The sequence below is a fragment of the Solea solea genome, chromosome 8 (assembly GCF_958295425.1).
Source record: "Solea solea chromosome 8, fSolSol10.1, whole genome shotgun sequence".
NCBI classification, from domain to species: Eukaryota; Metazoa; Chordata; class Actinopteri; order Pleuronectiformes; family Soleidae; genus Solea; species Solea solea.
The window spans coordinates 11844470-11860815 of record NC_081141.1 but is presented as its reverse complement, the minus strand read 5'-3'; the positions used below and the strand labels follow the sequence as shown (position 1 = coordinate 11860815).

The 16346-nt window shown below is 36.9% G+C and overlaps 1 protein-coding gene across 2 annotated transcripts; it reads left to right on the top strand.

Annotated features, from left to right (window-relative positions):
- The first annotated feature begins 3725 nt into the window (after positions 1–3725).
- nipsnap1 (nipsnap homolog 1 (C. elegans)) lies at positions 3726–15967 on the top strand. Of its 2 annotated transcripts, none has more exons than XM_058637279.1 (10): positions 3726–3928; positions 6657–6784; positions 7341–7386; positions 10520–10614; positions 10968–11038; positions 11219–11359; positions 12439–12470; positions 12561–12655; positions 14060–14143; positions 15106–15967. In XM_058637279.1, exons 1-10 carry the CDS (start codon positions 3849–3851, stop codon positions 15168–15170), a joined length of 837 nt encoding a protein of 278 aa, XP_058493262.1. In that variant the 5' UTR covers positions 3726–3848; the 3' UTR covers positions 15171–15967. The 2 variants fall into 2 exon arrangements, with proteins under 2 accessions (XP_058493262.1, XP_058493263.1); XM_058637280.1 differs by having other exon boundaries at positions 3788–3928; positions 10520–10591.
- Positions 15968–16346: the final 379 nt, after the last annotated feature.

Genomic DNA, 16346 nt, shown 5'->3' with positions numbered 1-16346 from the left:
TTTTATATGTAAGATGTCTTGTTTTTTTTCCTAAATCTTAAGGGGCAATCCTCGGCAACTCTCTGTCAGAGAACACAGGGTTGAAATCGCTAAGTCTGGCCTGGAACTGCATTCGAGGGAGAGGAGCTGCGATGTTGGCCAATGGCCTTGGGGTAATGCACCATGAAATCAGTGTTTGAACACTATATTAGTTTATCAATGCATGCAAGATTGGAGGCGGATCTATGGGTACATCATTGAAAGATTTGATTTTGAGCTTGTCAGTGTTCAATATTCAATAACAAATGTTGACACATTCCTCATATTATATGGATTTATTTGGACAGCTAAACATTTAAGTGTTAAAACTCCAGTAGTGTCCATAATCCAACTATAATATCTTATTCTGTAAAAGATCCCGTATGCATGTCATAATGTGACATGCCTGCTAGTCTTGTGTTCATCAAACTTCTCGCCACTAGAAAGGCAGTAATCCTTCTTTCCCTTTCCATATCTTGATGACCGAGATGGTTTGAGCAACTCTAATCACTCACCTGCTCTGACAATTTCATTGATTCAAGTCCTGAAAAGATTTATACTACTCACTCACTTTAAATCAAGGTGTGCTTTTGGTCTTCAGTTAATCTCATTAGGGAACTTGCTCAAATGTTAACTGCATTTTGCAATGGTCATACCCAAACCCATGCACTTCTCTTTTCTTTTTGTTTTTTGATTGTTTTTTTCAGGGGAACATTTCCCTGAAAAAAGTGGATCTGTCTTTTAATGGCTTCGGGACAGAGGGAGCCATTGCTTTAGGGCAAGCTCTGAAAGAGAATGACATTTTGGAGGAGTTAAATGTGAGGTATGTTTCCTTTTTTTCCAATCTTGGTAACTGATAATCAGATTAGCCTCCAGTAAAAAAGAGACCAGAGGCTGTAACTTCACTTAAGAGAGTTCTGTCTTAAATCCTAAATTAGTGCAAATGACATAGTTGACCTTGTTTGGTAAGAGACAAAACTAAGACCATATGTCCTCTGGTGAGGTCAGGAAAATCTTAACCTTTGGCCATAAAGATGAAGTCATTTGATTCCCTCTTTCTCTCATTTACCCCCTTGAAGTCAATAAAGCTTGCTTTACAAATTTTACACACGCATAAACAATTCCATTAAAAAAGAAAACTTCACATTCCCTCTCCGTCCTGCTCACTTTTTTTTTATCAAATCCTTTGTTTTCTTGCCTTTGTTGTCGCCACAGTAACAACAGAATACCCCCTGAAGGAGCCATCCGCCTCGCCGTGGGCCTCAAAGTAAACAAGACAATCAAATCGCTGAATGTAAGCTGTTGAAAAGAGATTGGTTCTAGCTTCCGAAGCACAAGGAGATGCATCTGTGGATAAAATGGGATAAATAAATGGATCACTGTGCTTTGTTTAAATGTCGACACCCGAGCTCATCTGAACAGACAGGAAAAACAAAAAGTAACCGAAGCAGAAGACACAGAACTTACAGTTACAGTCTTAGCATTTGAATTAAAATGGTGTTTGGATGTTTAATTGCACAAAAGACTCAAAATATCAAAACAAAATCTGATATGAAGTTGTTTTTGAGGAGCTGTTTGTTGGATTTGGTCACTACTGACAGCACATAGGATGTTTCCTATCTTTACGTTGAGTTAAGCTAAATCTGCTGTCATTGATGTTGTTTTTTATCTACTATCTACTTATCAACTACACATAATTCCTAATTCACATCATGAATGTATTTTGGTTAGCTGGAAATTTCAACAAACAGTCCAACCTCACAGAGAAACCAGAATTTTGATGAAGTTTTGTAGCATAGAATAGAATAGAATAGAATAGAATAGAATAGAATAGAATAGAATAGCATAGCATAGCATAGCATAGCATAGCATAGCATAGCATATAATATAATATAATATAATATAATATAATATAATATAATATAATATAATATAATAGAATAGAATAGAATAGAATAGAATAGAATATGGCTACACCAAGAGGAAGTATTTTGAGTTAAAATATATTATTACTGCATTACTATAAATACACCTCTGTGGAAATGAAAATATAATTTTTTTTATGTTATGTTTACATCTGGCCAGATGGGCAGGAACCCCATCCAGCCTGCTGGATGCTATGCTATCCTCAAGTCTATACGGGACAACCCAGATTCCGCCATGGAAACATTAGACTTCACTGTGAGTCAGACGTTTCCTCATTTCATCTTTATGAATGTTCATTTATTCACATGCAGCAGAAAAAAAACCTAATCACTTGGGTCTTTCTGTGTGTAACTTGTTCTAGGGCATCGCAGTGAACCAGGATTTTCAAGACTTGTATGCAACAGCTAAAGAAATATCCCCGGCGCTTACAATAAATCATGGGGGCAGAAGTGGCACATTCACAAAAGCAAATGCTTGAGAAGTGTTACTGTAATTGCTGCACTTTTATGATATAAATGATGGAAGGAGTCTTGTCAAAGACTCAACACGCAACACGCAAATCAGAGGCATGGATCGCTGGGAGGATGTTCTTTTGTATTTTGTTGTTTTCCAAAAAGCTGTCATTTATAAAAAATAACCAAAAAGACCCACAACAGCATAAATTAATAAAATGTATCAGGCATAAATTAAAGTTGTAAAATATCCAATCAAATGGAAATAAGGTTATTTCAAGGGGGAGTTTGTTTATTTTATAAAAAGGAACGTTACATTCACAGCTTTTGTGTCACTTCAGCATTTGAAATGTGGTGTTGCCGAAGTCATTGAACACGGGTGTACAATACAGGTATTGAGTCTGATTCTTTTTAGGTATGATCTGATGTGATGTTATATAATGTCAGTGGGTAGAATGATAGAGAGGATCAGAGAGCACCACATTGTGTATGAAAAGAACGGAAAGTGGGTTGAACAAAAAGGATTTAAGTACCGCATGACTAGTCTGATAGAGAAACCAGCTGTGAGAGACACGGTTAGATAAGAGGCCAAACAAGACAAAACAGAGCAGTAATTTAGTGATGTATGCCTCCTGTATAACATTTCATATAATAATAACAATAATAATAATAATAACATTAAGAATAATCATAATAAAACACCAAAAATATCTGATAACAACATTTCAGACCTATTTATGAACAATGCTTTTGTTTGTTGCGTTGTTATTTTATGCGTTGTGCAACTTGTAATTGTTGTACGTCACAGAAATGTTATATTCTGCAAAAACTATATGGCTCAATAGAAATGATATATAATATTTTTGCCCTGTAACATTTATACGATGTTGGTTGAAGTGAAAATATGTCAAAACAAACAAATACTGAAGTACCTATAGTTGAAAAGTATTAGAGCAACTCAAAAAATCAGTAGTTTAGATTTGATTTGATTTAGATTTTAGTATGTGAAGTCATGCATTTATAAATTGCACATTCATTTTAGCTCTATACACTATATATGTATATATATATATACGTATACAATTTATATTTTTTCAAATTGTTTAAATATATGTTTCTTCTTCTGATAATACAAATAATATCTAAGATATTATGCATAAACCACATACCACTTAAATAAAAAGTGATAAAATAATGATGCAATAATTGTACACGCAGTAAAGTTTTCGAAGTAAAGTTTACGTTGTCATCTTGTCTTTCACGCTCAACTACTCGGGTCTGATCGATCGATCGTGCGTTTCGATCACTGCGTGCTGCGTCACTCGGTCACGTGTGTGTTTTGAAACAGTGCTGATGGTTTTAATTTGATCAGTGACAGACAGCAGTGGGGTAAACATTAACCCTTCTGGATTGTTTACGTGTCAGAAGACGTTTTCTACTCGACTATGAAACATGGCGGCGGCTCCCTGTGTGTGGTTTAAAGGACATAAGACGATGCTCAGGTTTTCAGTGAACGTGCACCGGGCGAGCAGGTGAGTTTAGCCGCAGTTATATGTGTTAGTTTACGGACACCTGTCAGCCCGTTTCACCTGTTTAAATACCTGTATCTGTGGGGCTGAGTGGGCTTTACTTTTCCCCCTCAATAATGTGTTTTTCAAGCAAAATTAACCCACAAAATACTTTTTGGCAACTTGAATAGTGCATGTGGTACTGTTTTCCTATAAAACCCCACCATTTCTTCAAAACCCCTGTTAATCAATCAATCTACTTTCCAACTATATAAGCATAAACAAGGAACTCTTTTAATAAATATTCACAGAAATTATGTAAAGGCGCCTTGTTTGAAAACTGGATTGTGTAGTACAGGCAATGAAGTGTAAATAGAGTCTCGTGCCATTATAGTGAATGTATTGACATTAATGAAATTCCCAGGAATTAATTATATTAATTTAAAAAGCAAAACAAAGTAGTATAACCTAGAGGACACTAGTGAGATGTGGAGAATGTTCAATTGTAATATGGAGAAGTTATCAACATTTATTTCAAAAACAAATTATTCAAGTTGAGTCGTGACCTGCAATCTACAGGACACCAGTGAGAGTCTGGTTCCACTAAACTGTATTATAGTGAATCAAGTATTGATATATTTTTATAATAAATATCCTCAGTACTACTACTTTTTTTTCACAACTGAATGGTGTAGTATAATCTACAGGACACCATTGAGGTGTGAAGTGACTTAAATTGCAGTAGGCTGTATCATGGTGTAGTTATTATTTTATATATATAATGTATTTGTAGCCTCATTGATGACTGCACATAGAGATCACTAGTATCTCCAGCTCTGTAGACAGCTATTTTAGATCAAAAATGTCTATGGAAGATACCATTTTGAGTGGCTGACAGGATGCATTGAACAGTTGATTGACAATAAATCATACACACATCGCTTAACTCATATAAACATGGTATGTCTCTCCAATATGCTCTGTGTCTGCACTGCAGTGCAATAATACATTTTATATTTTAAAATCTATAAAGAAAGTATCACGTTTATTAAACAGGTATACAAAAAAAATGAACTTTGTCAAACAAACCTTTGGATGAAAAATCCATTTTGTGTTTTGCTTTCTGTATCAATTTACATAAATACGTAATAATCTGTATCTCTGTATGTGGATATTATCTCTGATGTGTGTAGATTACACCTCTGAAAATGCAAGACAGATTTGGTATTTGGTATTTATCTAATTTAATCTCTGCAAATGACAACAAATGTACCCCCTTTTCTGGGATAGAAAGTCATGGACGCATTGAATGCAAGTTACTTACATCACCAAGATGCTCCTCCTAATTCTGTCAGATTACTGATTTTAATCTGATAGATGTATCTGTGTTACATTGTGTTGTACTTTTACGAGGCATTTTTCAAAGCCACCATTAATCATTTACAGCTCCTCTGTCTGAACTTTGTTCTGTGACAATCTGAGCCTCCCTAACATGCAACAAGATGTTTTTAACACTATACAACATTGCAGGGTTGTTGTCATTTTTCCTAAGGGTGCCATGGGAATTTCATATCTAATTATAGTTCCTGATTAAAGCTGTTGGCCCGTGAGATTATTGAAATATACATCCCACTGACCTTGAAAGTTTGCAAATCTCAAAATTAAAACTAAAGGTTTAGAAAGCGTTTGTGGATTAACAGACCTTGAAAGTCATATGTAAGAGTAAACAAAACGTGACGTACAAGACATGGTTGCCCCCCTAATCCGTAAGCAAGCTTATACCAACTGCTCTCCTTGGGCTTTTGTTTGTGCAACACTTAAATTTGGGTCAGTGTTGACATCTAAGTAATAAGTCGATAAAATGTCCTTGTATTTGATGTCCAGCTGAGTCTGTGAGCTCTGTTTATCGCTGCATAACAGCGGACATATTCTGTGTAACCATGCAGTGGAGCAGCTGCCATGGCCATTTAAGTAACATACTATGTTTAACACTGTAATCTTTATTGCTGATTTTCTAATTGATTCCAATTTCTCCATTTAACTTTTTTTTTCAATCCTTACTAAATACCCACTTTTACTTTAAATCAGTGGAGCCTTTTTGTATTTTTTGTAAGCAATTTGAATTGCTTTGCTGTATAAAAATGTGCCAGGTGAATTATCTTGCAAAGGACAGTGTTTAACCCCCTCTTAAAAAGTTAAACAATGCATAATTACTACTGTAAATCTAAATTGCCATGATATTGCATGTTAGTGGGACGTTTAAGCCATAAATCAGCATATCAGAGCTCAGAATGGAGCATTTTTGCTATAATACCACTTTTGTAGTCTTCACATTGCTGTGCTTGGAAGAGCTCCACTAAGTACAACATAACACATACAGTTTTTCTTTGTTTTTTGTTTTTTTTACTTTTAGAAAAAGTCAGTCATGTGTATTTTGTGAAAGCAGCCTCGTGGATTGTTACAGTATTTCACAAAGTGGATGATATTGCACTTGTATTCTCTGGAGTGGGTGAAAGTAGTTTTATGCCAAAGACACAAGCTACAGCATCCTGCCCACTCAGTCATACAGTATGCATGTTTTTAAAATATATAAAGCATATTAGCATGACTGTCTTGTAGCCGACACGCCATGCACATCTTCATGCTCCTTTTTAAGTTTCGAGCTTTTTTTTGTCCCCCTGTTGACAACTTCTGTGTTCTGTGTCGTAGCTGTGAGCCTTTATGAACTTTTCTTTCATGTTGTTTTGTGTAGGAGGTTTTCAGAGAGCAGCGACAAAAGCTGGTTCCGTTCCTTATTTGTGCACAACGTCGATGCCAGGAAAGATGCCCACTCCAACCTGCTGTCAAAGAAGGAGACCAGCAACCTGTATAAAATTCAATGTAGGCACAAGACCTTTTACTTGCATACAAAGGGATGCTTTATTTTCTTTTAGAAGATGAGGTCGCCCCCAAAGTGACTTGATGCACTTGCATCATTTTGTAATGAAATATCAACAATCTATCAGTCATTTCTCCCCGCAGAAAGCATCGAAATAAATGACATGAATTAAATTGAATCCAGGCTGACCTATTTGACCTAAGCAAGCAAAACAGTACTGCACTGTAACATCTTCAGCTTGTACAGGCAGCCACAACATATACTATATGCTTGCTTCATGTATCAAGTCTGTAACCGAAGTCTATGGTGACTGACAACTGTATCCATCTCATGTGGAGAGATTTATCATTCTCTCTGAGCTATGATCTTCCTTGTGGCGTACATCACAATATGCAGGGATTTCAATTTGAACACCGTAACGTATTGAAAGCAAATCTTTTTTCTTTTTTCTTTTTTTTTAGACTTTGCTGAATTCAAGTGTGAAATTACCTTGTTGAAGGATTTGATTGTTTCTTGTATTTTCCATTTCTGACAAGTCTGACTCTCTTTCTTTTGTAGTTCACAATGTCAAACCAGAGTGCCTGGAAGCCTACAACAGTCTGGAGTGAGTATGTTCACTGCTTTTAACGCAACACTATGCAATTTTTTATTTTATTTTTTACCTTAAAATGAGCTTGAAGATAATTTTGATGTTGCACTGACTTGCAATAGGGAGAATGGTATCTCTTTCATTATTGTTCAGCAACACAATTACTTGTTCTTGCGTTATGCAGCTTTGTTGAGCGGGAGGGAACACTGTGATTGGTGTGTAACTCCATGATACTCAAGCACACCAGGTTCAAAAGTCATGCTGAGCAGGACATGTAAACATAGTTTGTTACAGCAAACCAGTTCAGGAAGTCGGTGATGGGATACTGAGAAATAAATGCTTTTTTTTAGCTGTGTTTCAGTTTGGTGGATGGAACTGTACAGTTAGAACTCTGGTCATGGGTTAGTATGAATTGAACAGTTGTAGTGATGACTTTTGCCTGCAGAGGGCGCTGTTGTTTCCTGCAGCAACAGAGGGCAACACCACACAGTACTGGTCAAAAATTTGGACGCACTCTCATTTGGTGGTTATTTTATATTATTTGTGAAGACTATGAAAACTGTGAAAGAACACGTATGTGTTAAACAAACCAGAATGTGTTTTATATTTTATATTATATTATATTTCTGCGCATTCTCTCATTTCGCTTTAGGAGGTAATCCCCTGGAATGATTTTCCGACAGTCTTGAAGTAGTTCCCAGAGGTGCTGAGCACTTATTGGCTGCTTTGCCTTCACTCTGCTGTTCAGCTTAATCCAAACCATTACAGTTGAGTTTGGGTCAGTTGATTGTGGAGGCCAGGTTGTCAGACACAGCACTTCACTCACTCTCCATTTTGGTCAAATAGCCAGTGGGTGTGTGTGAGGGTGACAGTGAATGTTTGTTTGTCTCTATGTGGCCCTGTGATGGACTGACTGGTTATTTCTATGCAGAAATCCTTCTAATCTTTGTCAGTGGAAATTACAGGCATTTCAAATTTAACACCATGGTTGCTAGAGAAAACAACGTCATAGTGTGTTCCAATTAATAATTCAAACTTGCTTATAATCGACAGTAAGTCATTTAAGTGGTATACAAATGCCATTACAAAAAGAAACTATGGTTATGTGATTGATCAGTGGGTTCCATTGAGAGCCAGTATATCAATTGGTTTATCTTAATTGTAAATGACAAGAATATTATCAACAGAATTCAAAATTTAGTATTAATGTTGAAGTTGTTATGTTTGTGAATGTGACTGTTTGTTGTACAGCTTCCACCACAAGGTGTCTCTGCAGGTCAAGTAGGCTGTGGTGCCATGTGCATGGAGATTGATACTGCTGCTAAAAACTTAACCAATTAATTTATTGGTTTTTTGTCATTTTGGTCATTCAATCATTTCCCTTCATTTTTGTTGAATACTGCTGATGCAAGAGTCCTGAGGAAATGCCAATGAAATCCTGTCACAAGGAAACCTTTTGGCAATAATAGGCTATATTTAACCTATGCATGCTATTGGAGAGTGGCTGCAGGCACTGATGTAACCAATCTATTTAATCTGCTGTAAATTCACAACTGTGAATAGGTGACTCTTCATTACAGCTACACAGATAGATAGTCTTTGAAATTGAAATTTCACATGCCATGCATAACGATCATTATCATGTCATCAAGCCATAAAAGCCATGGCATATAAAAAAGTTAATTTGCAAGTCAGTGCAAGCCTCTCACACCCTGTCATTCTGCAGCTAGCCTACCTGTTGATGGTGCAGCAGGTTGTGGCCCGCCAGTGTTGCGCTAATCAGGGTCTGAGGAAGAAGTGGAAATTGAAATACTAAAAGGACATAGCACTAATATGGCTAAAACAGCGGCAGTTGCTATGGCAGCTCACTGGCAGGTGCCAAAATACTAGTAGTTGCCTTGGCAGCTCACTAGTGGTTTACCGAAATATCGGTGGCAGCTCATTGGCAGGAGCCGAAATACAGGTGCCCGTGCCAATGCTAGCTGCAGATGCCACAAAATTAAGTAGTTCTCAAATAGCTCTTACATTTTCGGATTCATATTGATTTGTATCTGGAAGATCTGATAATGACTCTAATGACACACCACAAAAGATGTTAGCTCTGGTGAAGCCATCCATGAGTGTAAAAGCCACTATCCAGGATGAAACATGCATGAATACATCAGGAGGATATAATTATGTAATATATGAGCTCAGGTCAGCTACCAGAGGCTATGGAGCCTGAGGGTTCTGCGCAGGATCTTGTTGTTCCTCGGACTATGCTCTTCTGGACAGAGATCTTAGATGCTGTTCCTCCTGATCTCTTGCCACTTGGTTATGATCCAGTCCTCTTAAGCCTCATCACTCCAGGTTCATGCCTTCCTTTTCACTGTGTGTATGTGTCTGCATCTGAGTGTGTGATGGGGTTGCAGGTGTGCAAGCTTGATTGACTGCCTTGCATGTGAGAGTCTTGGTGGATCCTGGGAGCCAGTATGAGAGGCCTAATCATCGCAGCTGGTGTGGATTTTCCTTAAACCACTCACAGCCAGACTACCAGCAGACATTTTGTGCTTGTTTTTAATTAATGTTTAAAATCATTTGTTTAATGTATTGCTGGTGGTTTCTTGGAAGTTGGGGAGAAATGAGTCTCCACAATTTTACTGTGATTGGGCTTTCGTTTTCACTTTGTCAATTTTTTGGCGTAACATTCCATGTAGGGTTTTGTCCTTCGATGTTTGCCTCTCTGGCTCTTCCTGTCTGCTGAGATTCAGATACCTGAGGTCATCACAGGGGGCCATCTTCCTGATGTATTCTTGGATGTTAGTTGTTTTATCCTGGGTAGGCGCTTTGACACTCATTTAGACCTCAGCCCCCTTCCTCCTGCTAGACCTGAGCATGGTAGGCAGGGCATTTTATACATACCATATTCCAAAATGAATAAGGTTGTCTGTTTTTGAGTCAAGGTCTGGCAAAGTGTAGGGTTTCCCACATTAACAATCATAATGACATCATAATGGGATTCTTGCTGGCTGAATCACAAGATTAATTTGGCAAAACATTAAGAAAACAGGAATAATATCATGTGTAAGATGGCTTCTAGTTGGCCATCATGGTGAATGTCATTATTGTGCCCATTTATATGCATTTGTATGTGTGATGCTGGCTATAGGGCAGAGGTGCAAACGAGGCTCCATCAGGACAAGGACTACCCATGTGAGGTGGTTGGGAGCTGGAATACCTGGTACGGAGAACAGGATCAAGCTGGTATGCTGCAGTAGAACAGTGAACACAAAATGTATTAATTTAATTCATCACTGTAACCGGTTGTCATATGTGCTCTCCGTGTATCACTGTCAAGACCTCATGAATACTTAACTTCAAGTGGCCGCAATCTACAAGTAAACTGTTTGACAGAGCATCGCAGATTGATGTACGTAGTCACTCAGGCACTATGAGATGACTCACCACCAGCATCTCTCCTGCTGCTTATGAAAGTTTACACTGTATTATATACACTGAAGTTCTGTCAGTGACAGTAAAAAGTGATGATGAGGGTGTGTGGGTGGTGTAAGTGCAGACACAGTGCTGCAGTGACACCTGCTGTCCTTTTTCTGCAGTGCATTTATGGAGATACAAAGGTGGGTACCCAGCCTTGACTGAATGCCTGAAGAAGTTGAACAATAACAAGGTTTGTTGCAAACTGTTTCTTCTTTTTCCCAAAATGGGGGAATTGTCTAAAGAGGCTAATGTTTTTAAATGCAACCTTCACAAATATGAGTTTTATTTTAACAAAATTGTAGGAGAGGGCACTGCATGACATAACTTGTTTGTCCCCTAATTGAAATCTTGTTTGTTTGTTCCTTGACAGGAATATTTAGAGTTTCGGAAAGAGAGAGCAAAAATGTTGATTTCCAGAAGAAACCAGCTTCTTCTGGAGTTCAGTTTCTGGAATGAACCTCTGCCCAGGCAAGGACCAAACATCTATGAAATGCGCACGTATTACCTCAAGGTATTCATATATTCTTAAATATATTTATGTAAGACTTATATGTATTTATTTAAAAATGAGTCCATATATATGTGAACTTCTTCTCTGTGGAGTTATTTCCAGCCTTTACAATGTGGCTATTGAGGACTTAATTCAAGTCTAATGTTTTTTTTTTAATCAGTCGCATCATGTTAAGGGCCCCATCAGCTTTATTGCTTATTTATTGTTATCATTTGGTTTAGAATGATGTGACTGAAAGTTGGTCTTATATTTGCAAGCTGTCAACATGCGTATCTCATAAATAAACCTGGTCCAATAGACCTTTTTTTCAGAGCAGATATGTTTGAACATGAAACAGGTTTTACCAATAACATTATTTAGGGTTCCACTCCAGATTTAAGAAAGCCCGAGTCATGCTATTGTTTAAGTGTAAGGGTAGGTCACGCTAAATATACACTTTGACCTATAAAGCAGTTTTTGATTGCCCTGAGAAAGAAATATTTTAAAACTGCATACATGTTTCCCACATTTTCTGGATGTATTCTAATAAAGTGATAGAGAAATGATTATACTATATGGTCATTATATCGTTTGATTGAACAACAACATACTTTTATTTCATTACATAACAGCCTGTTTATGTATATTGTTAGCTAATGATGTGAATGAAGTGACTGCTTTTATATCAGCTCTTAGATCAGCTTCTGACAGGATGTGTTTTCACTGCATTATTTTCAAGACTTTGCACTGCATTTCAATGTCTATTAGGTGAGCTAATGTGTGGTATTAAAATATTAAATCATTTGACTGTTTTGTCCTTCCAAGGCTGTCTGTGTTTCTTATACGTACTCATTAATCTACATCCCATTATTAGCTCTTCAGAAATAGAAGAATGGGTTCAAACATGATAAAAATCTTTGTGCTCCAGTTTTGAATGTGGGCTCTCGCGGGACATAAGACGAGCTGCTCTGTTTTGCTGTTGTACTGGGTCGACTGGTTTATGTCGGATCATATCATAGCACTTGAGTGTGTGTTCTCCACACTTTTTTCACATTCCAGTAAAAACATGTTAATATTTTGCCCCTTGTTGTCTGTTTCAGCCAGGAACCATGATTGAATGGGGAAACCACTGGTAAGCCTTAATAAGTTTAATATAAAACATCAAATAAATATGATGTACTTTACTTACCATATACCATTGTTTATCATATTTTTGCCACAGGGCGAGGGCAATCAAGTACAGACAGGAGAACAACGAGGCAGTGGGCGGGTTCTTCTCACAGATTGGTGACCTGTATGTCGTTCATCACTTGTGGGGTGAGTTTATAAGTGCATATACTGTCCATATTGTTCTAAGGTCCTAATTGACCATTTAGAACAGTGTTACCCAACATAAAAAGTGGTAAACACTGTTTTAAAGGGTCAATTAGGACATTGTAATACTCCAGTTTAAGGAGGCAATTACTAGGAGATATATAATATGTTTGGTAAATGAACCACAACTATGTTTAATACATGTATTATTGAAAACATAGATAACACAGATACATTAAACATACAATACATACATTTTGGTAATAGAAATTTAGATAGGCCTGCTTGATTTTAAGTTTTATTAATGGGCCACACATAAAAGTTATGCCCAACCCAAAGAGGCTTACAAGACACCATTATTTAGAGACATAGACCAGTAAGCCAGAGTAGAATATAACAACACCAGATTTGCATCTGAAGAGTTCTAGTTCTGTTTTTGATTTGCCCTTATTAGTATGTTGCATCACAAGCAGTTGTTTGGCTAACTTTAGCTGCAGCCTGTTTTAAGTGGGCCTTTGTGTTTTATTTTACAAAGCAAGGGTTTATTACTGGGCCCTTTTTAAAAAATAAATAAAATAAATAAATCTCAGCCAAGCCTTCATTTCTTGTGTGTGGGTGCAGAGTCATGGAACGTGACCAAAACTATGACTGTAGTGGGGAGTGGGAAGTAGCGCTCTCATGTGGCTCAAAACTGTACTGCTTGAAGGGCTTGAAAAAAATACTCTGGATCCCGGCCTAGTTTCTGGAAATGACTGCTTTAGAACAATGCAACTGTTTTTTTTATTATATGGAGTATATCACAAGGTATTTGGCCTGCCTACAATTGAAGAATGGGGAAATAATATGTTACAGGAGTGGCAGAAAGACTGGTTTTACTGCTGTTAAATATGCCCCCATGCAAAACAATATGTTTATGCATATGCATAAGCCTCACTTGTGAAATTAGGATTTAAATCATTTATTTATCACATTTATTGGTGTTTGTTATTGTTTTAACATATACAGACTAAATGTTTCAACTGGGTCTGGCAGTTGGAGATATCTGGCACACTTTTCTTAATGTATCCGCCTGTTCAGCAAACTTGCAGAGTGGAAGGAAGGAGTTTTAGTGGCAAACTGGGAATGAAAAGGCTCCATTCTCCATATTACAATACCCCATCACACACTTATATTAAAGCTGTTATTTTAATGTTACAAAAGTTGCATAGTGTGACCTAACCCTATCGCCGACGAATAAGAGTTTGAAACACAGCTTATTTGACTCTGCTTGTGAAGAATAATCAAAGTTATCAGATTAGTTGTACATTAATTGTGATGCACAGTGTGTAAAAGAGACTGAGATACATTTATCCATGTGTAAGGCATTGTACTCTGTTGTAGTTTGGCAACTTTTTCTTTTTTTCACAGCTTATGAAAGCCTCCAGTCCAGGGAGGAGACAAGAAACTCTGCTTGGTTAAAGGAGGGATGGGATTCAAGTGTTTATTACACAGGTAGGAATGATGTCCACATTAATACCTCCAAGTTAAAATATACCACCACTGTCTGTATAGTATTTTTTTGTGTTACTAAATGATGTACTACTACTGTGTATTTGTAACTTTTCTGCTGCCATTGAGGTTGGGTTATTGTTAGAAGTTAAGACAGCAGATCTTCCAAAATATTTGGTGGTTGGATATTTCTACTGCTCCAATGGTAATGTAAAAAGCTTTAGTTTCACATTTCCTCACATTTCCTCCAGTAATCAATTATCATAATAATTCTGGAACAAGAACCTTTCAGTATAGAATTTGAATGTTCTCCCGTGTGTGTGGGTCTTAGGGTTTTTCCCCACAGTCCAAACATATTTGATTTGGGGATTAGGCAAATTGGACACTCTACATTGACTGTAGTTGTGAGTGTGAGAGTGAATGGTTGTACTTATGTGGCCTTGTGTTGGACTAGCGACCTGTCCGGGGTGCACCCTGCCTTTCACCCTGTCAGCTGGGATTGCCAAGACCCTCATGTGAAGGATAAAATGGTAGAAGATGAGTGAAAATAATGCATAAATGCCAAGGTTTTGACATTTCTTTAAGAAACATATGAGCGTGCAGGTTGGTGCATATTATTTGGAAAAGAGCTCACAGCATGGACAAGTAAACATAGTGACACTACAGTCCAATTTATCTATGGTGTTTTTTTCACTAATTAACTACTTCATTGTCTTGCAGGCTTTGCATTATCATTAGTGCCATATTTTTCATAGTTCTGTACTATAATGATAACCATGATATGCTTCACAAAAACAATAAACATGATATAAATGGATACCTCAGTCATCTATTGCTATTTCATTAATAAATGTTCTTACCTGGGCACTGCTTCACTTTCAGAGAGGATATTTTTTTTTTAATGGAAATGTTAATTATGTCAGTGATTATAAGTCTAACTGGTTTCTCTTTGTCTCCATCCTCAGTGCCTCTGATCAGGAACATGGAGTCTAGACTAATGATCCCCACCAAAGGTTCACCATTGCAATAAGGAGATGTGAATGACCAGAACTTGTCAATCTACTGCCAGAGCAAAATGGGATAAAGCTTGGTCATAGTGATCCGATATTATCTGCTGGATGATCTCTGTTACTGCCAAGTATGTAGTATGTTCTGATTCTCCACAGCACTGGTGCATATTTTTTCCTTTTCCATTTCCAGTTTAGAAGTACAAAATGCCATATTGTGTAATAATTTACATTATGATTATGTAGAGCGAGATGCTGCTTTTTGTTGTTTATTATGAACGATGGTCATAGACCATGTTTTTTTCAGCATGAAGGAATTTTCTCATGCCTATCAGGTCTGCTTTTTTTTTTTACTATCGGTGATGGGAATCACGTTGAATGAAATCACACTGAGATTCACCACTATGACTGTGAATCACACTTTAATATACCTCGATCAATGAAGCATCTGACCATTGTGCTGAAGAAATTTTACGTTGGGATGAGTAAAGAGCCTTTAAGAGCACATTTCCTCTCTAGAATGAAATGATCAGGCTTTTAAAAATAAAAGTTGATCATTTCATAGAAATGTGTTTCATGTGTATTGTTTGGAATATAGAATTTGGTCTTAGGAGTTGAAGTCAGGCAAATTATCTGAAATACTTGAAGTAAGCTGAAAGAACAGTTTTGCTGGGTAAAAGGTTTATAAGTGCTACACATGATAGTGACATATAGTGCTGCAATGATTGTTCAATTACTAAATTAATTGTCAACTACTACTACTATTTTGGAGTGTTTTTTTAATAATTAAAACAAGTTTTCTGATTTTCTTAAACGTGAATATTTTCTGGTTTCTTTGCTCCATGACAAAGACATAATTAAAACTGAATAATGTTGTTTTGTGGACAAAACAAGACATTTCAAAACATCATAATTTCAACACCGATCATCAACCTTTTTCAAACATTAAGGTATTTTATGGAGTGACAAGTACTTGATTAGTCGAGAAAATAATCAGAAACAGATTCATCGATTATGAAAATAATCGGTTGTTGCAGATTTTCACTGATAAAACACAGCACAAGAAAGTTCATCCTCGTGTGACTGAACAGCACTTCGGCCAACTGTGTTTTTTTTTTGTTTTTTTAAAAATGCTTTACAGTGGATTGGACTGCGATTGGCTCTTCCAAATTGTCTGACCTCTCTTAACCAAGGTTGAA